Source organism: Erythrolamprus reginae, chromosome 1 (genome assembly GCF_031021105.1).
Source record: "Erythrolamprus reginae isolate rEryReg1 chromosome 1, rEryReg1.hap1, whole genome shotgun sequence".
NCBI lineage: Eukaryota > Metazoa > Chordata > Lepidosauria > Squamata > Dipsadidae > Erythrolamprus > Erythrolamprus reginae.
In genome coordinates, this window is record NC_091950.1 from 228,761,056 (window position 1) to 228,785,556 (window position 24,501).

Consider the following 24,501-nt stretch of genomic DNA (forward strand, 5'->3'; position numbering starts at 1 on the left):
GGCAGCACCTCCGGATCGGTTGCTATACCGAGTGTGAGGGGTCCCGGCTGACTCATTCCATTCAGAAGCTTGTAAAACAGCTATTTAGCGGCTAAAAGGACCGCAATTTAATCGCGGCGGCAGGGAAGCCTTGTAATTGCCGAGCAGGAATGGATTGCCCCCATCAGCACGGGGAGCACTAAATTGCCGAGAGGGGGCTGGAACGCCACCCCAGAGCTAACCGGCAAAATGGCAAATTATGGGGATTAAAGATTCCCCTTGCCTCGTTAAGGGACAATTTTCTCCTCCTGCCTGACGTCACGGTCGCCATTTTAGCACAATGACTCAGCTACTTAAAGTTTTCCCCAGCTGCCATGTTTTGGGACTAACAAGAGTTGCCATGACAACGAGGTCAGTCAACAGACTTCTCAAGTCATAGACCAATCAGCCACTAGGGGGCGATGACGCGCTTTTTAGGAGTCACAATTTGCTTAGTCATTTTGCAATCGACTGGCCTGGGAATAAGTCTCTCCTTGTTTGCAAGTCTGTGAGTAATTATATGATTATGTCGCAGTTACCACAAAACCCCCCTAGTGAGCTTAAAGTTCCCTCAACAAATAAAGGGAAAGACAAGGCTCATGGCACAAAATCTAAGGGGAAATCCTCAGGGAAGGCCTCCCAGTCCTCAGCACTAAAAGAGGCTGAGAAAAAGATTAAAGCCTTAGAAGCCCAATTGGAAACAACCAAGGCTAAGAAGGGCCCTAGCCCAACAGAGCCCCTCGGTCTCAGAGATTCCAATGGAGACCTTTCACTTCACAGGTGCAGGGGGATTGTCTCCTGATCGCCCTTTAAGTGCACCACCTGCAGAAGGCTTTCAGAGGGCAGAATGGTCCAGACCAGCTATACAGCCAGGGTCTCAACCATTTTCAGCTGCAGCAGCCACATTCACACCAACTGCAGCGGGCCTTAGAGGGCCCATGGACAATTGGCAAACAATGTCTCCATCCTTGCAGGATATGATTGCTTCGGCCTACTCTCAGGGCATTGCAGTGGGTGCCCAGCAGAGGCCTTCCACTCTCCCTAGGCCTACCAGACAGGATCCTTGGACTGTACCTGAGGTGGCCACATCTGTGCATGATTCCTTCCAGGAGGACCAAGACCTGGGTGAAATGCCCATGGACCAGGAGGATGAGCTTTCAGGAGATGAAGCCATCTTGCCTGAGCAACCTCCGTTAGCAGGTCTATTCAAGCAGTCTCTCTTCAGAGTTCTGTTAAATAAGGCCAAAGCCACTTTGACTCCTGATAACACTGCAAAGCCAGCAGCTCAGGATGTGGGCATCATGCCAGCAGCCAGACTCATCAACGAGCCACAGAAGGAGTCTGAGCACATCCCTGCAATACCCATCTTTGCAGAGAACATCAAAAAGCCCTGGAAGCAGCCAACTGCAGCCCTAGGACCATCAGCCTGGGACAGGAAGTTCTATACATTTGACCCAGAGGTGGAGGATCTACTCCAGTATCCCTCGGTGGATACACCAGTAACATCCTTGATGTCCAATGCAGTCGTGCCATCTGACATGGCAGATGGACTGAAGCCGGATGATAGAAGGGCGGAGAACATGATCAGACGAATTCATCAGCTGCATCTTTCTTTAACAGGACCTCCATCCTATGGTTGAAGGATATGCTTGCCAGACTAGGCCCGGAAGATGCCAGGCTCCGCCAAGATGTTAATAAGCTTATTGCTACTACAGAATTCTCCGCGGATGCCACTTTAGCGGCAGCTAGGTTCTCCTCCCGCACCTTGGCATCGAACTTATCAGCTCGACGCTTGCTTTGGCTCCGTTCGTGGCAGGCAGACGCCAAATCGAAATGGCGCCTCGCTGCGGCCCCGTATCAGGGCTCTCAACTCTTTGGCGAATCCCTGGACAAGGTCCTCATTGAGGATAGGGACAAGAAAAAAGTTTTGCCACGATCAGCAAGGCGTCAGGACAGGCGGGGAGCCCCTTATTACCGCAGGCAGTCCTTTCGTTCTGACCCCGCCTCATCTTCATCCCCGGTCACAAGACCTTACGGTCAGGGGACCTATACACCCACCTATCGCACTGACCGAGGAAGCTATGGGAACAGAAATCAACAGTTCCAACAATCCCGTAGACCATTTCGAGGAGGCAATAGGGGAGGCTATCGAAAGCAGAAGTGACTCCTCCCAGGACAGTCCCATCGGTGGGCGCCTGCAGTGCTTCACCGACTTTTGGGAGTCCATATCCACAGACGTCTGGGCCTTGGACGCCATAGCTCAGGGTCTTCAACTAAGTTTTCTACACCGGCCTCCCAACAGGTTTATAGAAACCTCATTGAATCAACCACAAAAGCGAGCCATCATCCTGCAGGAGGTTCAACACCTCCTCAACATAGGAGCAATAGAGCCTGTACAAATGCGTCAGGAGATGCTGGGATTCTATTCCATCGTGTTTGTGGTACCCAAGTCTTCCGGCGGCTGCCGCCTAATTTTAAACCTGAAACAGCTGAACCTTTACATCAGGTACCAACGCTTCAAAATGCATTCTCTGCACACTATTCTAGCATCTATCCGCCACCGGGACTGGATGACCTCCATCGATCTCAAGGAGGCATACCTCCATGTCCCGGTCCATCCACACCATCGACAATTCCTCCGCTTCTCTCTTCTCAACCAGCACTTCCAGTACAAGGCCATGCCCTTCGGTTTGTCCTCAGCTCCGAGGACATTCACCAAAATTTTGGACGCTCTAATAGCAAGCCTCAGGGCTCAATCCATCCGTCTTCTAGCATACCTAGACGACGTTATCATTCTCTCCAGAAGCCCTCAACAAGCCAGACAAGACCTGGCCCGGACAATAGATTCACTAGAGAGGGCAGGGTTTACCATCAACCGAGCCAAGAGTCATCTAGAACCGACTATGCGCCTGCTCCATCTGGGCGCTATAATAGACTCTTCGACAGGCCTAGTCTTCCTCTCATCAGAGAGGAGGCAGAAGATACGGGCACTGGTTCGTTCCATCTCCCGTCGCAACAGGACCTCCCTAGCACAGCTGTCTCAACTGCTAGGGATGTTCATTTCTTGTATCAACATTGTTCCTTGGGCCCGGCTTCACGCTCGCCCCCTTCAATGGTTCCTCCTCCCCTTCCAAAGGGCTCGTCTCAGCAACTCAAAAAGACAAGTGCACCTGACCACTACAGTTCGCCTTTCCCTCACGTGGTGAACCTCACCGGCCTTAACCAAGGGCTCCCCCTTCTTGGCTCACCAGGAGGTGACGATAACCACCGACGCAAGTCTTTCTGGCTGGGGGGCGCACTCACGGGAACAGGTGGCCCAGGGCAGGTGGTCCCCAGCAGACTTGGAGGATCCCAATATCAACAGACTGGAGTTGCGAGCGGTGTTCAAAGCTCTACAGTCGTTCTCGGACATGGTAGAGGGCCAACGTGTCCTAATCTTAACGGACAACGTGGCAACAAGGGCACATGTGAACCACCAAGGTGGCACACGCTCAGACCGCCTGATGCAGGAGGCCCACAAGCTAATGTCATGGGCAGAAAGACATCTAGCATCGATCCGAGCGGAGCATATCTCGGGGATAGAAAACACCCAGGCGGACTGGTTGAGCCGGACGACAATCGATCCCGGGGAATTGACATTGAACCCGGAGGCATTCCAACTAATGGTGCAAAGGTACGGAGTACCAGTAGCAGACCTCTTTGCCACACAACACAACCGGCAATTGCCCAGATTCTTCTCCCGATTTCCGACACCAGAGGCCGAGCAGGTCAATGCACTGCTATCACCATGGCCCAAGGGGCTTCTGTACGCCTTTCCCCCAGTCTGTCTATTGCACAGGGTGGTGGCCAAGATCATTTCCGAGGAGGCGGACATTCTCCTCGTAGCTCCTTACTGGCCCAGGCGCCCCTGGTTTGCCGACCTGATGGGATTGTCAATCTTACCACCATGGAGAATCCCACTTCAACGGCTGGTCCTGACACAGGGATCAATAGTGCATCCAGACCCACAGTGGTGGAAGCTTGCCGTGTGGAGGTTGAAGGGAACCGCATGAGAGAGAAACAGGTTCCAGAAAGTGTCATTAACACCATTCAAGCAGCACGGCGACCATCAACGATGCGTATTTACCAGGCTACCTGGGCGGCATACTGCACCTTTTGCAGAGCTCAGGGAATCACGCCCTTGTCGTCCTCAGTACTACATCTCCTGGAATTCCTCCAGAAAGGACTAGACCAAGGGTTGACGCCCAACACACTCCGACGACAGGTGGCGGCGATAGCAACAGTTCTCCAACCAGACCCGTTTTGTCCAATTTCTCATCACCCCTTGGGTGAAGGACTTCCTACGAGGAGCAGCAAACCTGTCTCCTCCCGTCATACACCACTTTCCATCCTGGGACTTACCATTGGTTCTAAGGGTGTTAACAGGACCCCCCTTTGAACCTTTGAGGGAAGTATCACTTCGTTTTCTCTCAATAAAAGTAGCTTTCCTAGTAGCCATCACCTCGGCCCGTAGGGTCTCGGAACTTGCAGCACTATCGGTTCGGCCGGACCTCTGTGTTTTTCATCCAGATAGAGTGACTCTGCGTCTGGACCCCTGTTTCATACCCAAGGTTAACACCAGGTTTCACAGAGCCCAGGACATTGTCTTACCAGATTTTTGCACACATGGCTCTCACCCATCAGAGCTGCGGTGGCATAAGGTGGACGTGAGAAGAGCAGTTAAGATTTATATTCACCGCACTAGCACCTTCCGAAAGTCGGAGGCCCTCTTCGTGTCTTTTCTCCCTTCTTCAATGGGAGGAAAAGTTTCATCTAAGACCATCAGCAGATGGATCAGGACTTGTATCATCGAAGCCTATCGGTCCACAGCAACACCCTTACCGGGTAGGATTACAGCCCACTCTACCCGAAGCGCGGCTACCACAGCCGCTTGGACTATGCAGGCGCCAATTGAGGACATTTGCAGGGCAGCTACCTGGGCTGCCCCTACGACCTTTATTAGACACTACCGCCTAGACTCTTTTGCTTCAACGGAGGCAGCCTTCGGCAGAAGAGTGCTACAGGGAGTTTGTGTTCCAGCGCCCCTGGTCCGGCCTATCCCTCCCTAGAATGTGGCTTGGGTATATCCCACGTTGGACTCTCTGAGCAGTGCAGTGGAGAAGAACCGTTGAACTTACCTGAACGGTCTTCTCGCTGCACTGCGAAGAGAGTCCAAACCCGCCCGGCCTTTTGGCCCAGGTGCACAGTTTCTTAAGGGTTACAGTTGTTAAATAAAAGTTTTTGTTCCTTACTATTCCTTCGTTTTTATCACTGGCTAAGAGGGGGCAGTGGTGGGCGGGACATAATAATTATGCTAATTTTTAACTCAGTCCCTGCTAATAAGGCTGAAGTATTACCCACGTTGGACTCTCTTCGCAGTGCAGCGAGAAGACCGTTCAGGTAAGTTCAACGGTTCTTCCACCTCTCAAGGTCTTCGGCTCCAGTCAGTCGGCCCGTCCGGCCACTGTTTGCAAAGGCATCCCCCAACTCCAGACGCATCAATCCTGGCCGGCTGCTGCCCCCCACGTTTTTTTAACCCCCTCCCTCCAGGCATGCTTGACTCCTCGGTGTGTGTCGCTAGCCTTTGGGCGGGAAGCAGCATTCAAAATCTCTGCACGGGAGGCTGTTGGTGAGTGCGCCAGCGTGCACCTGCACACCTTAGGGGGAACACTGGCTACCATATTTGTAAAAATCCAGATGATCATGGTTTTACAACTAGATCTGAAAGCCCTATGAAAATTAGTTGAAAGAATGGAGATTAAATTAACACCTTTGCTCTTTATTTTTAAATCCTGTTAAATTCTGTTGGGATTGCTTAACTCATATGCATAAAAGGACTGAAAGGCTAGAATTAGTTTACTATTTATTTGATTTACCCAGACGGTCTTTTCCTTTGAAAGGAATCTGATGAAATGGTTAGAAAAAAGTAGGAATGGGCATAAAGCCATTTATTAGATTTTTTTTCATTATTGCTACATCTTGTAAACCTTGGAAGTGCTAAAAAAGCTACATGTTAGATTTCTTTATTGTGAACTAGATTTACTAAATTCAGAGTATTTACTATATAGGGGGGACAAGAAATTGAGTTAAGACAAGTGTTAAATGAAAAGCTACTGCACAATATAACCCTTCTCTGAGAGAATCTGAATTTACCTGGGAATAAGTTTCATTGAATTCAGTGGGATTTATCCCCTCCCCCCCCCCCCCCAAAAAAAAAAAAGAATGACATTCTTTCTGTGGAAAGCTGAGCAACCACAAGTTTATTTCTTCTGGCCTATAAAACACTTGCGTCAGGAAGTATTATGCCTTTCTTAAATTGGATAAATTATTGTTACAGAGGGTGGTTTGCCACTGAACCTAGGGACCAGATGAGCCCATTAATTGCTGCGTACCTATTGGGTGTATTTGAAAATGTGCTAATTCATTTATTTAACCATGGTTTATTGAATTAGCTCAGTAGACCTTCATAGTTCACACAACAAATAGAACTATAGACTAATCACTCTATGCATGTATGATACACTGAGCCTTAAATTAGTCTGATAAAATTTCTTATCGGCACATCGTACTCATTCATTCTTTCTTGTATAGAAGTAAGGAGGTAATATTTTCCAAAGAAGTTTGATTTATAGAGTGCAACTAATACTAACTCTCTTTGTATTTGAGCTACTAGATTCACAATGGATTTTGGGGGTGGGGGGTAGAGTTGTCTTCGAGTCAGTGTTGTTTCTGGGCAACTGCCTTAGGCAAGTCTCTAATTTTCTTAGCAACTTTTTCCAAAAGTGGTTTTTTGTAGCCTTTTTATTCCTGGGGCTGAGAGTGGGTGACTGGTCCAAGGTCACCCATTTGACTTTGTGCATAAGTGGAAATATTTAAGCCTGGTGCCTTAATCACCATAGCAAACTGATTCTTTATAGTTTAGTATAGTTCCATTCATTATTTTAAAAATCTATTCATTATTATAGCCTACAATTACCTACTTACCTATGTTGGAAATATGTATTTTAAACATTCTTTAATAAGTCAAGTCCTTTATATGCAAATAGATTATTTCTTTCTGGTTTGTTTGTTTGTTTGTTTGTTTCTCCTCTTAGTCTTTCAATCGGGTTGTTTCTGTAAATGCGTAAATATCTGCAGAACTTTTTACGGAAATACCGGTAGGTTGAATTGCATTGTGCAATTTGCATGTGAAAAACTTATTTTTCATTGCTATGCATTTTCTTTGGTTGTCTTTTGTGAATTAGTATCAAGACAAAAGCACACAGCATTATTAATTTTAGTAGATTGCAATCTTTACATCTTTTTAAAAAGAATAATACTGATTATTGAGAAACTGCATGTCATATTGCCTCTGTATCAAGGTTTGTTGATCAGAGACAGACATACATAAGGAAAATATGCTGCTTTCCTGAATATTGTATGTACCCACACCACAAGTCACTTGGTCCTTTATTGCTTTGCTGCCAGAATCAACTTCCCACTATATTGACTTAAAACATACACATATTCACACTCATATACACAAAAACCTGACTATCACTATCTTGAGTTGCCATCTTTAATATAATTGCAAATTCAGAACACAATTTCTTTATTGCGTCTATTGCCTTCTTTCACCATGAGGACATTCTAGGTCTTTCTTCCTTAGAAACATCTTTCATTAGGATACAAGTAATTTTATGGCATTAATTGCTTCCTCTACATTTTGCTGACTGTGACATAAAGACTCCCCCTAATAATTTTTAAAGGATTTATCTATAGGATGCAGCCATTGTTTCACCCCATGGAGGGAGCTGTCAGCTGCCACCTTATGCTTGTGCTTCACTACCAGGCGGTGAGAGACAGCCATGAACTGTTGGAAGGAAAAAGGAAAGAGGAATGTTTCAGCAAACGAAAGCAAGTGCTCTGTCTCCTTGTTCTGCCGGCATGTCTCAACCGCCCATAATTACAGGGTAATTAGTCCAGGAAGACACACATCACACGATAAAAGGAAAACCCAAAAGTTTTTATAAACAGAAAAACAGAAACAGCTCCCTTTTTAAATGTCAAAGGGATTTTTTGGTACACATAAGGCACAGGTTACAGTGATCCCTCGATTTTCGCGGGGGTTACGTTCCAAGACCTTCCGCGAAAATAGATTTTCCACGATATAGCAGCGCGGAAGTAAAAACACCATTTTTGGCTATGGACAGCCAAAAACTACCCCCACGCACCCTTTTTCAAAGCAGTACAAGGAGCCAGGCTTGAAATTAGGGCAGGGAACGACGAAAGTGCGGAAGCCAACAAAGATTGCTTTGAATGTCGGCTGCTCCCGCCCCCCCCAGCACCCGGCCGCTTGCCCGCCCGCCCGCCACTCGCCGCTCGTCCACCCGCCGTTCGCCCGGCCGCTTGCTCGCTGCTCGCCCGCCCGCTCGTCCACCGTTCATCCGCCATTCGCCCGGCCACCCGCCGTTTACCCGGCCGCTCGCTCGCCGCTCGAGAGCAAGAGGGGGAGAGATAGAGAAAGAGAGAGAAGGAAAGAAAGAAAGAGATGAGAGAGGGAGGAAGAGAGTGTGAGAGAGGAAGAAGCAAGAGAGAAAGAGAGAGAGAAAGAAAGATGAGAAAGGAAGGAAGAGAGTGAGAGAGAGGAAGAAAGAGAGAGAGAGAAGAGTGGAAGGAAGAGAGAGAGAAATGATAGAAAAAGGGGGAGAAAAAAAGAGAAATGAGAAAATGATTGAAGCAGAGAATGACAGGAAAGAAAGAGAAAGAGACAGAGAAGTGACTTGGTGATGACGTATGACGTCATCGGGTGGGAAAAACCATGGTATAGCAAAAAAACCGTGGAGTATTTTTTAATTAATATTTTTTGAAAAACCGTGGTATAGCGTTTCGCGAAGTTTGAAGCCGCGAAAATTGAGGGATCACTGTAAATGCAATCCAATTGCTCACCCAATAACTGGGAAATTGAGTCCAATTCTAAAGTCCAGAGAGTCCATACACAATCTTGAACAGCACAAAAACCACGACCTTGACGAAACAATGAATCAGATAAATTGCCATGAGGCTAAAACACCAGGCTGCGCTTTTATCTGTAGCACTAATTACTCTTGTAATAATCCTTCCGTTGTTGTCTCCTATGCATCATGGATGTGTTATTAATTCTTGTTCAGATGATTGATCTCCTCCTGGACTGTCTGCCAAACTCCCCTCCTCCCTGTCACTCACGTCTCCTTGGTTAGAGGAAACTTCATCGGCAGATTCCACTGGGAGCAAAACAGGCCTGCGGCATGTGGATGTCTCCCCCACATCCACCTTCACATTCCTTGGGGCAGGAGCTGGGCCAGAGCTAACCACAACACTCCTCAAGTTGCTGCCTAAAGGTCACCCAGCTGGAAGAAGGAGGTGGCCACATACCAAACTATACTCAAACCAATCATTATGAAAACATCTTGCCTGAACCTGATTGGTTATCCTGATGTGGCAATGAGGGAGGGAAATGTAGAATATAGGGAATTTGGAGTGCAATTTTCAGTTCTGGCTTTGCACTACTGCAAGACGCTTGATCTCTAATAAACTATACCTTTCCCAACAAACATTCCCAAGGAATGTTTTTATTTAGAGTTCTAAATTGTGGCAGGAGCCCAAATTTGTCCTTAATCATACTATAGTCTAACTTCTCTCATATAAGTTGGAATTTGGAAGATTAATACTGTGGAGATTTTTTTTAAAAAATGCTCCTATTTTTCATATAGGGTTATATTAATATTATATAGGGTTATAATATTCTAACAGTTATAGTCTTTTTTTTTTTTTTTTTTTTTTTTTTTATTATTAAAATATAGACATATACATCGATATATACAATATATGATACAAGTTACAATGCGGGGCATATCATATATAAAGAAAAAGGATAACAAAAAAAAAAACAAAAAACAAAAAAAAACAAAACAAGCAGAACAAACAAAAACAAAACTAATAACAGTATCGGCGAATAGGCAGGGGAGTTGAATTGAAAACGAAAATTAGATCTAGATATTTTTGCTCAATTAACATATTTCAAATAAGTTATCCAAAAGTGTTAGAAGCCAGCGTTGTATTTACATATTTTGTTAGAAAGTTCGCAAAAAATAATGATAGGTTTAGGTAGTTAAATACATATACAATCTCATGTAATAATATTAGATAATGAAATACGTTATACCGGATTTGTGACAGTTCATGGTTTGTTTTTTGTTTTTGTTTTTTTTTGGTTTTAAACCTTCTTAAAGCCAATTGGTCTCTCTGATATTTTCTAACCATTTATATAGAGGGTCCCAACAACTGTTAAATGTATCTAGCGGTTCGTTCCTGACTAATAGGGTCAGTTTCGACATTTCTGCGCAGTACATTATTTTCCTAAGTATTGCTTCTTTTGGGGGAAGATCTTCATTTTTCCACCACTGCGCATATGTTAGTCTTGCTGCGGTAGTTAAGTGGATGATAAGATGAGCTTGTGGTTTTGACAGTTTTTGCCTAATTATACCTAGTAAGAAACATTCAGGGGTTTTGTCGAACGTCAAATTTAATATTTCTTCAATCCAATTTCCAATCATCTCCCAATAGGGTTTGGCTTTACTGCATTCCCACCATAAATGAAAATATGTACCCAATTCTTGTTGACATTTCCAACAGATTGGTGAAAGTTTATTGTTCACTTTGGTTAGTTTAATTGGGGTAATATGCCAACGATAAAACATTTTGACCAGGTTTTCTTTATAAGAGGTGGCAATTGTCAGTTTATAGTTCCTTGTCCAAAGTGTTTGCCATTCCTCCTCTTTTATCTCTTTTTTAAGGTCTAGGTGCCATTTTTTAACATTGGATTTTTGGTTAAAGGAGTCCAGATCATTGTAATTTAAATAGCCATAGAAGTTTTTGATTATCTTATCTTGTGGGCCTATACATAGCTTATCTAACAAAGCATTTTTGGTAATCCCGGAATTTTTGGTGTCTTTGTTAAATTTGGTCTGGATCTGAAGGTATTCCCACCATTCCACTTTTTGGCCCAAATTTTCAAGTTCTAATCTTGTTTTAATTGTCCCATTTGGGTTTAAAATGTCTTTATATCTTAATATATTATTATTCTTATGTAGATTAGGATGTACATAGGCTTCTAAAGGAGCATACCACATGGGAATTCCTTTGTAAAATTTAGTTTTAGTTTTTTTCCAGGTGCCAATTAACGATTTTCTAATCAGATGGTTGGAAAAGTATTTGTGGGTTGACGGCTTTTCGTCCCAGAGATAATAATGCCACCCTGCATGGAGGTCGTGGCCTTCTAATTTAAGAAGTCTAGTATTTAATAAACTCATCCATTCTCTTGTCCAGTCTAGCGATGCAGCAGTATAGTAGTTCTTCCAATTTGGAAGGGCCAGACCGCCCTCTTCTTTTTTCCCTTGTAAGTATTTTAGTCGAATTCGAGGCCGTTTGTTTTGCCAGATAAATTTGTTGGTTATTTTATTCAAATTGGTAAAAAAGTCCTGTTTAACTTGTATAGGGATAGTTTGAAATAAAAACAATATTTTAGGCAGAGTGTTCATTTTTATAGCTGCAATTCTCCCAAGGAGAGATAGTTGTAAATTCCTCCATTTTGACAGGTCTTTATTTATCTTATCCAGTAATGTATCGTAGTTATTTGATTTCAAGCTTGACACTCTATTTGTTAGAATGATGCCAAGGTATTTGATTTTTGTGACAATTTGAATGTCTAATTTAGCAGATAAGATATCTTTTTGTGCTTGTCGCATGTTTTTGGTTAAAATTTGAGTTTTAGATTTGTTTATTTTGAGGCCTGCCACTGTACCATATTCTTCCAGAACTTCTAATAATTTAGGACCTGATTTTAAAGGATCTTCTAAGATAAATACCAAATCGTCTGCGAAAGCTTGGAGTTTATAAATTTCTTTCTTACAGTTTAGACCCCGTATGTCTTCCTTGTCTCTGATTATTCTTGTTAGTACTTCAAGAGTTAAGATGAATAGTAAAGGGGACAGTGGACAACCTTGTCTTGTGCCTTTGTGCAAAGAGATTTTGGATGATGTATCTCCGTTAAGGATTATATAGGCCGATTGGACAGAGTAGATAGCTTTTATTGCGTTAATAAATTTGGGGCCAAATTCCATATACTCCAGCTGTTTTATCATAAATTTCCAAGACACATTATCGAAGGCCTTCTGGGCGTCGAGAAATATTAACGCCACTTGTTTCTCATTATGGGCTTCGTAGTATTCGAGCGTGTCTAATACTATTCTAATATTATTCTTTAACTGTCTCCCGGGGAGAAAACCGTTCTGATCTGGATGTATAAAATAATTTAAAAAACTTTTGATTCTGTTCGCTAAGATAGAGGTGAATATCTTGTAATCGGCATTTAAAAGAGAGATCGGACGATAATTAGCTATATCTGTCTGGTCTGTATCTTTTTTTGGAATTAACGCTAGGTTTGCTTCTGTCCATGAATTTGGGATTTTGCCACTATCTAGAGCTTCATTTAACGTCTCTAAAAAGGCTTTTTCCATTTCTTTAGGAAGGTCCTTATAAAGTTCTGTGGGGAGTCCATCCGGACCTGGAGCTTTATTGTTTTTTTGATTTTTTATTACTTCCTTTAATTCTGTTTCAGTAATCGGTTTATTGATTATATTGACCATTTCTTGTGGTACTTTAGGGAGTTTAGCCTGTTCTAAGATTTCTTGAATTTTTGCGTCTTGGGTATTATTTTGCATAGTTTCAGAATGTTCATAAAGTTTACTATAGAAATCGCTAGCAATCGATTTTTTCCTTTCCAAGTCATGACATGGTTCCCCATTTTTGTTTTTTAGACAGTTTATCAGTTTCTTTTCCTTTTGCTTCCTGAGCTTATTAGCTAGCCATTTGCTAGGTTTATTGGCATTCTCAAAATTGTGTTGGTTAGTTCTTTTTATTTGTTGTGCCCAGTTTTGTTGGTCGATTAAGTTTAGTTGGTGTTTAATATGTAGCATACTTTGTTTGATTTCTTTTTTAGTGGGGAAGTTCTGGAGTTCTTCTTCTAAAGCCCTATACTCTTCTTCTAAATTAGCTAACTTCTGTTTTTTTTGTTTAAATTCTCTAGCCATGAATGAAATAGCTATCCCTCTACTAACAGCTTTGGCTGTATCCCAAACATTTTGAAGGTTAGTATCCTCTTTTGAGTTTTCTTGGAAGAAATAGTTCATTTCAGTTTTAAGTTTTTGCTTAAAGTCTTCCTGACTTAAAATAGATTTCTGAAGCGACCATCTACAACTCTGTTTATTCCCTTTCCAACAAACTTTGAGCGCACTATGGTCTGAAATATAATTAGGTTCTATATCTATCGAGTGAATTTTGGTGTTAAGTTCTATTGTCGTCCAGACCATATCCAATCTTGACCAAGATTGATGCCTATCAGAATAAAAGGTAAATTTTTTAAGTTTGGGGTTTCTGTCCCTCCAGCTATCTTTCAATTTTAGTTCTTTAATTAGATCGAAAAAAGTTTTAGGTAGTATTCTTTTCTTTTGTTTGGTCTTTTTGTCATTCTTATAGTCCATTTCGGTACTAATTATGCCATTAAAGTCACCTAATAAGCAGATGTTCTCAGAGGAATGTTCTCTGATGGTGATTAATAGTTTTTTGTAAAAATTTTCTTGGCCTTCATTCGGGGCATAAATATTTATTAAAGTTATTTTGTCTTTTTCTATAGTAAGTTCTAGGATTAAAATTCTACCTTCTCTATCTTTATATTTCAATTCGGCTTGAATATTAGGATTGATATAACATATTACACCCCTCTTTTTTTCCCCAGCAAGCGACGTAAACAGATTTCCAAGTTTATTCCTTTTGAGTAGGTGCTCAAATTTTTTTTTAATGTGCACTTCTTGCAATGCAATAATGTCGCAGTTTAATTTAGCAATTTTATTTAAAGTTTGGCTTCTTTTTTTTGGAGCATTTAGGCCATTTATGTTAATTGAATATAGTTCAATTCCTTTGTTTAATTTTTCTTGTGCCAAGTTTAAGTTATCTGTACTTGGGTCTTGTTGCCCTTGTGCTTCTAGTTTCTTTTGGGTATCCTGTATAGCCATTGTTGCCTAAAGTTAGTTTATCAGTAGCCTGCATTCTTTCTAAACTTGTTGGGCTCTGTTCTATTGGTTGTACACTAGTGGAAGGGAGGGTCATTGTTCCAGTATCATCTTGATTTTCAGGAGTTCGGTCGGTAGAGAAATTTTTGTCGAAAAATTCTTCAGCTTTTTCGACAGAGTCAATTTTTATTTTCCTATCTTGCCAGGTCACCAGCATACCCTCTGGGACCAGCCATCTGAAATTTATATTGTGTCTGGTCAGTTTTGCTGACAGAAAGGAGTATGGCCTACGAAGGTCTCTGACGTGTTTTGGGACCTGTTTTAATATTACCAATTGTCTCCCTTTATGTTCTATAGGGTCTTCCCGGGCTCTGTGAAGGATTTCATCCCTGACTGATTTTTTGATAAATTTGATGTGAACTTCTTTGGGGAGGTTATGGCGTCTAGCGTAATTAGTGTTTATACGATAGGCTTCATCGATTTCGTTTAGCATTGTATCCTTTTCAATGCCCAGAGCCCTGGAAAGGATATCGGCCATAACATCTGGTAGGTCTTCACTTTTTTCCTCCCTGAGATTTTGAAATCTGAGATATTGGTTAGCTTTTTCGCTCTCTAATTGAATTACTGTGTTCTCTAAATCTTTGTTGGCGTGGATTAATTTATCTGTCAGGTCTTCCATTTGTTTGTGCTCTTGGTCTATTTTGTCTTCTAAGACCTGTATCCTCTGTTCTTGTTTAGTCATTTGTTGTTGAAAAGCCTCGTGCTTTTTGTCCATGTTCTGCATCCACTCTTTTAATTCGGTTGTGTCACTCCTCACCTCACCTAGTTCTTTTTTAATATCCTGATGATTTTTCAACATTAGCTCCTGCATATGAAGCAGCGTAGCTTGGAGATCTTTATAAGAATTAGACCTCTCTCTAGGTATCATATCGTCGAGAGATCTCTGGGTAGAGGGACTTGGTATCGCAGATGTAGAGTGGGTGATTGATTTTTTCCCTGATCCTAGCCTAGACAAATTAGAAAGGCTTGTCATTTTTATAGCTGACCACCAATTTGCCCACTGGTACAGTTGTTTGATGGTCTGATCCAGATTTTGGTATCAATAAAGTAAAACAGTATATTTTAAGTAATATGTAATTAGGATAACAATTCCTGTTGGACTCAATATTAAACCTTGAAAATTTAAGAATAATTCTTCCCTCTAGAGAGTATAAATACGTAGGGGAAGATAAAAGGAATGAGTTCAAACAGGTTATGAACTAATTAATTATTAAGTAAGTATATATATGTAAGTTAAACAAAGTATATAACTGTTACAGTGTAAATACTACCTTATCTTAATTATAATAAGCTTCTAAATAAGATGTCATTTACTATTGACCGATAACTAATTAACAAAGACAGAGTAATATATATAGATTAATTCAGAATATTGTTGCAGATATATCTTATCTTATCTTATATTTCTATTTCTATTGTTCTATTTCTATTAAATACCCAGTACAAGTTTTATAGTTTAGTGTTAATACTTGCAGAGTTAATAATATATTCAAATTAAAGTTAATAATATATTCAAATATTCTTATATCTAAGTTTTTTTTTTTTTTTTACAGAAAGACAATAATTATCAATTAATATATACAAAAAATTAATAGTAGCAGTTAATGTCTTGTTATATTAAATATAATATATAATATATTAAATAGTAAAGTCAATAAGCTTATTCATATAAATTCATTACATTAGAGTTGATTAAGGCCTTAAGTTATTTGATATAAATAATGACGATATAGAGTCGAGGGATACAAACTTGGTAGAGTACAGAATCCTTGTGTAGAATTTCAAATAATAATAGAGATTAGGAATTTGCGAGACAATAGATCGTAAGAGTTACTTGTGCAATTAAACAATTAAATTTCAAACCCTTCTAAGACTTCAAACTTTACTTCCTGGAGTTCGGGTAGGATTTCATTGATATGGCACGCTGGTGTTGTTTTGAGATCGTTATATCGCTGAGTCAGTTGTCAATAGGACCGATCTCTTTAGTAATCTCTGGGGTGCTCCAGCCGCTTATGATCTCTCCTGCTGCCTACCCCTCCCGAAATCAGATGAAAGAGATGCCTCCGCTCGCCGTCTCTCCTAGACCAAGAAAGTTGAAAAAAGGGAAAGCCGACACTTCCTTAACTCGCTCTCCTGTGACGCAGCAGCAATAACCAAGATCGAAGGGCCAGAGAGGAACCAGGAACCAGGAAGTGGATGAATCGGCAGTCTCGTTGAGTCCTCTTTAGAAAATCCCAGATTTAACCATTTAAAAGTTCATTCGGATTTTTATATTTCCTCGCGGGGCGTCAGGTCTTCTTAGTAAATGATATACGCTTTAAAAGATGTTATTGATAGCTTCCATAAATGGATATTGTGACTCAAAAACAAACGCTCGCCGCCAGCCGGAAGGGGGAAGCTGTCAATTCCTCCCTCCTCCTTCTCTTGTCGCTGCTTATTAGATTTTTAGCTCTAGTGACGCCAGCCCGTATGAGAGGAAAAAGAAGTTAAATTCGTAGATCTCACGCTCAATCCAGCTCCGGTATGTTATTCGTCAACTCCTCTACCCCGGTCGCCTTTGCTAGCGTTAGTTTAGTCACCACCAGCTGGGAACACTCTAGGCCGCCATGACGCTCCTAGCTTGCAGGCACTCAGTCGTAGGGGGGAATGTCCGCTCCGCCGATCGGGCTGCCACCACAAATCGAGCTGACGGTATCCCCTTAACGCCAGACCCTTTTTCGCAGAGTCTGGGATCCCCTTGGGACCAAAGAGAACCTGAAAAACGGTGGTGTTTAGCGGAGCTCGGCTCCACACCGTCCGTTCTGTTCCCCAGTTGGCTCCGCCCCCCCTAACAGTTATAGTCTTTATTACGTTTCTTTTGAGATCTGTAATCCTTTTCATATCAATAGCCTTTTTAAGTATTTGTTTTTTAAAATATATTCGCATTTCCACTATCACATTTCTAATATCACCACAGCAATGTTGGATCAGAGGGTCCTACCCCGCAGGGTGCTCAGCCTGTTAGGACTGAGCCAGGACCTTCCGGAGGAGATGGCTATTAAAGTACAAACAAAGCATGTTTGAAAGAACTAAACTTTTATTAGAAAAAGTAGAAAAATAAAGTTTGTCTTAGGAGACATAAAATGAACGTCTACATTGCTAAATAATATAGATCGTAATGTCCGCTTAATTGCTTCTCTTCCTAGAAGAAGGAGGATGTGAGCAAAGCAGTTACATCATAGAGGAGGAGCTACATTAATAAACAGAGTTAACTATCTAACTACTGGATGTTTCTTAATGTCTTTGGAGGCTGTCAATCTACAGCGTGACAAGCAATTCTTATATAATCATCTATAAATATATTAAAGAATAAATGGCACAAAGTACTGTACATACTTGTGTTACTTCTTCTCAAACTTGAACTTTTCACTAATCATTCCATTTATTGTTCCTCATATTCTATAATATTACACTGATTGTTTTATCAACCAACCTATGTACCCATGTGTAACATTCCACAATTTAATAAACAATTTATATTAAATGCGCATAATGGGCATAAATACAATAAACAAACATTAATTGTTGCATATCTATTGGGTGTTATCTCTAAATCGACAAAGGAACAATAAACTTTTTTTACATTTATGTATTTCTTAATGAATTGCTGAAGAGCAAAACTCTGAGTTTTGAATTATTTCTGAATTATTTTTGTTAAATGTTTTTACACTGGGCAAAAATGTTTTACTGTGGAATAATGTTTGGAAATTAGCTCAATAGTACAATAACTGGGGGAAAATGTAAAAATGCATTACTTTCAGAAAATGCTTTGTTTATACTGCATCATTAGAAAATAATTTCCTTTGTGTCTCTATTAGATGTACAGTGGTACCTCAAGATACGAACCCCTCGTCTTACGAACAACCCGAGATACGAACCCGGGGTTGAGAAAATTTTTGCCTCTTCTTACGAACTTTTTTCGTCTTACGAACGCCAAACCCGAACTTCCGGGTTCGGCATTCCGGAGGCTACTGGGAAGCCCCGCAGCCAGGCTGTCACCTTTTAAAACAACTGGGGGGCTTCCCAGCAGCCTCCCGAAGCTGAACCCGGAAGTTAGGGTTTGGCGTTTGGCTTCGGGAGGCTGCTGGGAAGCCACCCAGCTGTTTTAAAAGGTGACAGCAGGGCGGCGGCGGCGGCAGGTTGGTAAGACGGAAAACGTTCGGGAGGCCGCTTTGGGTTTTTGGCTGGGAGGGAGGGCAGGAGGTTCAGTGTTGGGGGAGGGAGTCAGGAAGGTCCTCCTGCTCCCCCCCTCAGCGAAAAACACAAAGAGGGTCTGCCGCCGCATGACAGGCAGGGCAGAGCAGCGTGGAGCAGCGGGAGTCTGAAACCGCCAGCGGCTTCAGCTTCCCATTGCTCCGCGGGCGGCGGCAGACCGCCTTTGTATTTTTGGCTGGGGGGGAAAGCAGGAGGCGCAGGATCGGGCCGGCGGCGGGCGCGGGGAGAGGCAGCAGGTCTGCATCCTGGGCGGGCGAGGAGGCGTGACCGAGCGGCTCAGGCTCCGGCTAGGACGGGGCGGGCAGCGGCTGGGCGCTGCAGGGAGGGTGCGTCCGACTCGGGGCTGGCGGCGCCCGACGCAGCGGGGAACATCAGCGTGGGATGCAGGAGAGGACCAGGCAACCGGAGCAGCGTCGCCGCCACTCCCGGCTTGGCTTCCCTCGCCGCCGCAGGCAATGCGCGCAGTGATATTCCCAGCCGGCGAGGCTCAGTGACGGAAGGCAGCTGCCGGGCCGGGCTTGATCCGCTGAGGCTGGCTGAGCCGGAAGATCACTCCCGGCTTGGCTTCCCTCGCCGGCGCAGGCAACGCGCGCTGCGATCTTCCGGCTCAGCCAGCCTCTGCAGACGGGAAGATCTTTGGGGAAGGCGGCCGCAGGAGGAGGAAGAGGAGGATAAGCTGCAGCAGCCCCCGCTCCCCCGGCACAAAGCTAACCCCGCCCCCTGGGCAGCCAGAAGGTTCTTTGGGAAGGCGGCCGCAGGGGGAGGAGGTGGAGAGGCAGGATAACTTTGCGCCGCTTCGGAGCCCGTTTCTTTCCTGCTGCCACTATCTCCTTGAAGGTTTTCCTAAAGAAGCACTGCACTGGGCTCCGAAGTGGCGCAAAGTTCTCCCTGCCACCTCTGCGGTTGGGAGGCTCCTTGGGGAAGGTGGCCGCAGAGGAGGCAGGGAGAACTTTGCGCCACTTCAGAGCCCAGCGCAGCGCTTCATTGGGAAAACCTTCAAGGAGATAGTGGCAGCAGGAAAGAAACGGGCAATGAGCGGGACGAGCGGCGCGGAAGCCGGTGGCTGTGGCAGCTGCTGCAAGAGGATTCCGCGCCGCTCATCCCGCTCATTGCCTGTATCCAGCAGAAGCTGCCACCCGAGCACTCTTGCCCAGAGGGAGGCAAAGCACTGGGGTGGGGGGGGCTGTCGGGACACCTCCCACCCCAGCACTTTGAACCCCGCCGGCCAAGAGCACTCGGGCAGAAGCTTCTGCCAGACACGGGCGATGAGCGGGACGTCACTTCATTCCTCCACATCACTTTGCCGCTTCGCTGCTCCTTGTGGCTGGGGGGGGAGTTAGGAAGGTCCTACTTCTCCCCCCCTAGCCAAAAACTCAAAGCCTATCTCCTGCCGCACGGTTTAGCCAGGAGAGGAGCGGCGAAGTGACTTGGAGGAATGGGAAGCTCAAACCGCCCGGTTTGAGCTTCCCATTCCTCCACGTCACTTTGCCGGGTTCGGGAGGCTGCTGGGAAGCCCCCCCGGCTGTTTTAAAAGGTGACAGCCGGGCGGCAGTGTTTTTTTGCGGGTTTTTTTTGTTGTTGCACGGATTGATTGACTTTACATTGTTTCCTATGGGAAACAATGTTTCGTCTTACGAACCTTTCGTCTTACGAACCTCCCCCCGGCACCAATTAAGTTCGTATCTTAAGGTACCACTGTATCTGGAAGATTTTTAGAACTCAAAAAACAGTGACATAATTATTTTGAATAATTATTGATACAACTACATTTGTATGTAGATAATAGAAGATAATAAAAGGCCCATCAAATACACTGAGAAGAATGAGTAGGTAATTAAATACAATCAGGAGTTTCTTAACTTTTTAACAGAGAGAAAATTGCTAGAAAGGGGGAATTTACTAGGACAAGGCTGTCATGTAGAGGAAGGCATGTGGTTTCTAAGCAAGAGTGTTGTTAAGTGAGTTTCACCACATTTTATTCAATCCATGACATCTCCTGGCTCTAACAGTGATGTGCAAACTAGGGAAGTACATCTGAAGGCATGTGTAATGTTCTAATGTACAGAGGTTATGATTAATGTGTGGCAGAAAGTGGACTCTGGATGTGTTTTTCTAAATGCAGTAAGTGAGGTTGAATGTGTATAGTTTTAGAAGAGGTGTGTGTGTCTGTGTGTGTGTGCATATATACATACATATACAATATATATAGATAATGTATATTTTTGTATATCTGTGTGTAAAATGTATGTAAACATGGAACATATATATAGGATTCAATAATATATTCAGTATAGTAAATAGATAGGAAAATTGTATCTCATTGAGGCCTTTGAGGCAAGGAGAGGCCAGGCACCCTAACCCTTACCCTTGACATTAGTGACGGCAAGTTGGCCACGCACACCCAGTCATATGACCACAAAGCCATTCCCACCTGGTCACATGACCGGCAAGCTACTTCTGCAAAATTAAATCACACCCACAATATCAAGCCAGGCCTACATAGTAGTAGTAAAAAAAAATTGGAACTCACCCCGGTTAACAACATGGAGAGGAAGGAATCAGACTCTGATAGGCTTGTGCATCCCACACACAAAAGCCAGGAACAAAAAACACAGTCATTATGATGAAGGGATAAGTAGATAAATCCAGTAATAGTTAGGAGGCAAATGAATCCCATTGAGGGACATTTGTGTAATTGGAAACAAGTCTAGTGAAGAAAGTCAAGAAAACGGATGGCAGTCCAATCAGCCACCAGTTTACTGGCTTTACATCTTATACATGGTATTCTGCTTCTTCTGTAGATATAATGACCACTATTTTTGATGGATATTAGATAAATTTATAGAATATAGGAGTATGAGCGATTTGGTAGGTACCCTAAATCCTACTGAGTAAAGTTTACATTAATGACATGTTTCAGAAAGCCGATAGAAACTTTTGAATTTTAAGGATGGAGTAATTTTTGGTGATACACCTATTCATTACTCACTGAAATGTGGAGACAACTTAATTCCTCCTAAGTATTTTCTTCCCACAGAATAGAATTCTCAAAATCCTGATTTATGCCCAGGCTAAAGGCCATGGGTTTAGGTTTAACATAGATTTTTTTTCTTCTCAATTCATTAGCATCATGTGGTTTAATAATTCTTTTACTATTTGACATTATATGTTTATTCTTCTCTCTATGCATTTTTACTTTTTTTGTTTGCTAATTATAGTAAATTGTCTTTTAGGTTTTCCTTAGGAGATGCTCGCAGGCCCCTGCATGAATCAGCAATTTTGGTTGAAGACATTGTCCACACTCAACTGATTAATTTGGTAAGGTTTTTGTTGTTGTTATTGAACAAATGAAAACATAAGATAAACAGTTTCAGTGAAATATAATTATAATGCGATCAGTATAATGATATTTAGCCCATTTTATGAATATTACTAACCAGTAGGATAGGTAATCTCCATTTGCTGCATTTCATAACATAGAAATAAAGCTGTCAAATATTATCCATATCTGATGCTAAGAGTCTATATAACAATCGAGAGGGGATAAGATGAACACAATCTATGCCTTCTTTCAGTATTCTGAGGGAATTAAAGTACATAGGAAATGATAAGTGGATATCTTTTTATTTAGTAAAAAATAAATTATGTCATGTTTGCATGCTCCAAATTTGCAAATTGAAAACACTCTGTAGAATACATTTTTAAGTATGGCTGCCATTATGGTTTGGTATGTAATCTATATTTAGCCTTAGATAATATTTTAAGTACTAGAAAAGAGTATTTTAAAAATATTTTGAATTTTTAAAAAGTATTTGTATCTTTAAATATTAATAATGTTAAATATTTGTATTTATGAATGAAAAATATGAGCTGTAATAGTGTGTTGCTCCTAGATTTGTTTAAAATAACGTGTGTACTCAATTCCTTATGAGAAATTTAAATGTCAACATTTAACATGGCAAATACTGCTTAACTATTTTTAGAAAGTGTTTTGCCACGGTCACTTCCTGCCAGTAGAGCATCATAAAAAGTCCTTGTTTTATGTGATTGTTTTAAAAAATAATGAAACTTTCTGTCAGGACCTTAATTAAAAAGGTTACCAAAATAGAAAAAAAAGTCATATAATTTGCAATTGGATAAAAAAAGAAATGGTTATCCCATTGGGATCTTATTAATCACAGGATGGAATCAATCTTCTTGATAGCTTAATAGACCTTAATAGAAAATTACATATTTAATTCAGTAGACCAGAAAATACATTGGGTATACAGTAGTACCTCTAGATATGAGCCGTTCTACATGCGAGTATTTCCAGATACGAGCTAGGAGGGGAGAGACATTTCTGTTCTACTCCCGAGCTGAAATTCGGGATACGAGCCGAGCATCCACTAGGTGGCGCAAGAATCCTTGCTTTTGGTTAGAATCCTTGCTTTTGGTTATCTCCGAGGGGAAAAAAGTTATTTGTTCCAGAATACGAGTTGCCTCGAGATACAAGCTCCCTTATGGAACCAATTATGCTCGTATCTAAGGGTACTACTGTATATGAATAGGTAAAGAAAATAAAAAAACTATCTGGGTAAAATCTTTTATTTTCTAATATTTGGTTAGGAATTGGATCTTTGGTCTTAACACACACTTCTTTTGGTCCAATAGTCCAGAAGTCTGGAGGCACAGAAATTGAATAAAAACCATATTTTTTTATTTGACAGAATATCCTAGAGCATTAAGAATTGGAGTGGTGTGGTAGCCTAGACACTCACTTCCCACATGGAAGGGAAAGATTTCAATCCTAAGCAGTGGCAGATGTTTCTCTATCAGGGTGTAAAGTGAAAATATAGAAACATAGAAACATAGAAACATAGAAGTCTGACGGCAGAAAAAGACCTCATGGTCCATCTAGTCTGCCCTTATACTATTTTCTGTATTTTATCTTAGGATGGATATATGTTTATCCCAGGCATGTTTAAATTCAGTTACTGTGGATTTATCTACCACATCTGCTGGAAGTTTGTTCCAAGGATCTACTACTCTTTCACTAAAATAATATTTTCTCATGTTCCTTTTGATCTTTCCCCCAACTAACTTCAGATTGTGTCCCCTTGTTCTTGTGTTCACTTTCCTATTAAAAACACTTCCCTCCTGGACCTTATTTAACCCTTTAATATATTTAAATGTTTCGATCATGTCCCCCCTTTTCCTTCTGTCCTCCAGACTATACAAATTGAGTTCATTAAGTCTTTCCTGATACGTTTTATGCTTAAGACCTTCCACCATTCTTGTAGCCCGTCTTTGGACCCGTTCAATTTTGTCAATATCTTTTTGTAGGTGAGGTCTGCAAACTTCACATAGGTGTCAGGAAGGGCATCTGGCCACTAAAACACTCATTCACTAAAACACCCATTCAAACTCCACCCTGAGTAAATGGATTAAAGAGTTGTAAAAAGAAAAAATCTGAGTATTAGGAAGTAGCATTAATTGTTATGTTACTATTTAACATAATAATGCAAAAAATAAGAATTTTATAGAAATGTGTGCTCTGTAGCTAATAAATAATAACTTTAAAAAGCTGCATACATTTCAAATATCTGAATGCTGCTTGTAATAGAACATTTAATTGTAATTTAAGTTATGATCATGAGCTTGAAAACTGCTTATTGGATCATATCCCTTCATCTATCCATCCATCTGGTTCCGGTTGAGCAGTGAGGAGAATGGTGGGTCCGCTGCTCCTCTGAAACGACGGTAAATCGTCAGGAAATGGGTCAGTCCAGGTCCGAGACGGTCAGAGATAGGTCAGAGTCCAGTGCCTACTTTGTCCCTCTATTTTTAAGAACTTGAGGGTTGGGAATGTTTCCGCCTGTTGGAGGGACGCCGAGAAAGACCGCGGCAAGGAGAAGTGGCCGATTGAGGCATGGAAATGGCGGCGGCGTCTGGCGGAGCCTTGCGGAAGATGCAGCCTGTGTGGGAGAGGAGAGGACGGAGGAATGCAGCCTTTGTGGGAGAGGATGGAGGAATGTCTAGCTGCTGCTGCAGGGGTGCCGAG

The 24,501-nt window shown here is 42.3% G+C and overlaps 1 protein-coding gene across 7 annotated transcripts in view; it reads left to right on the forward strand.

Moving 5' to 3' along the window:
- Positions 1 to 24,501, forward strand: part of SUPT3H (SPT3 homolog, SAGA and STAGA complex component) — a 364,612-nt gene that overhangs the window by 181,768 nt on the left and 158,343 nt on the right. For all 7 annotated transcript variants that reach the window (XM_070732449.1, XM_070732448.1, XM_070732451.1 and 4 more), the window contains one exon: positions 21,692 to 21,776. In XM_070732449.1, coding sequence (XP_070588550.1) covers positions 21,692 to 21,776 — 85 coding nt within the window. The remainder of the gene's footprint in view (positions 1 to 21,691; positions 21,777 to 24,501) is intronic.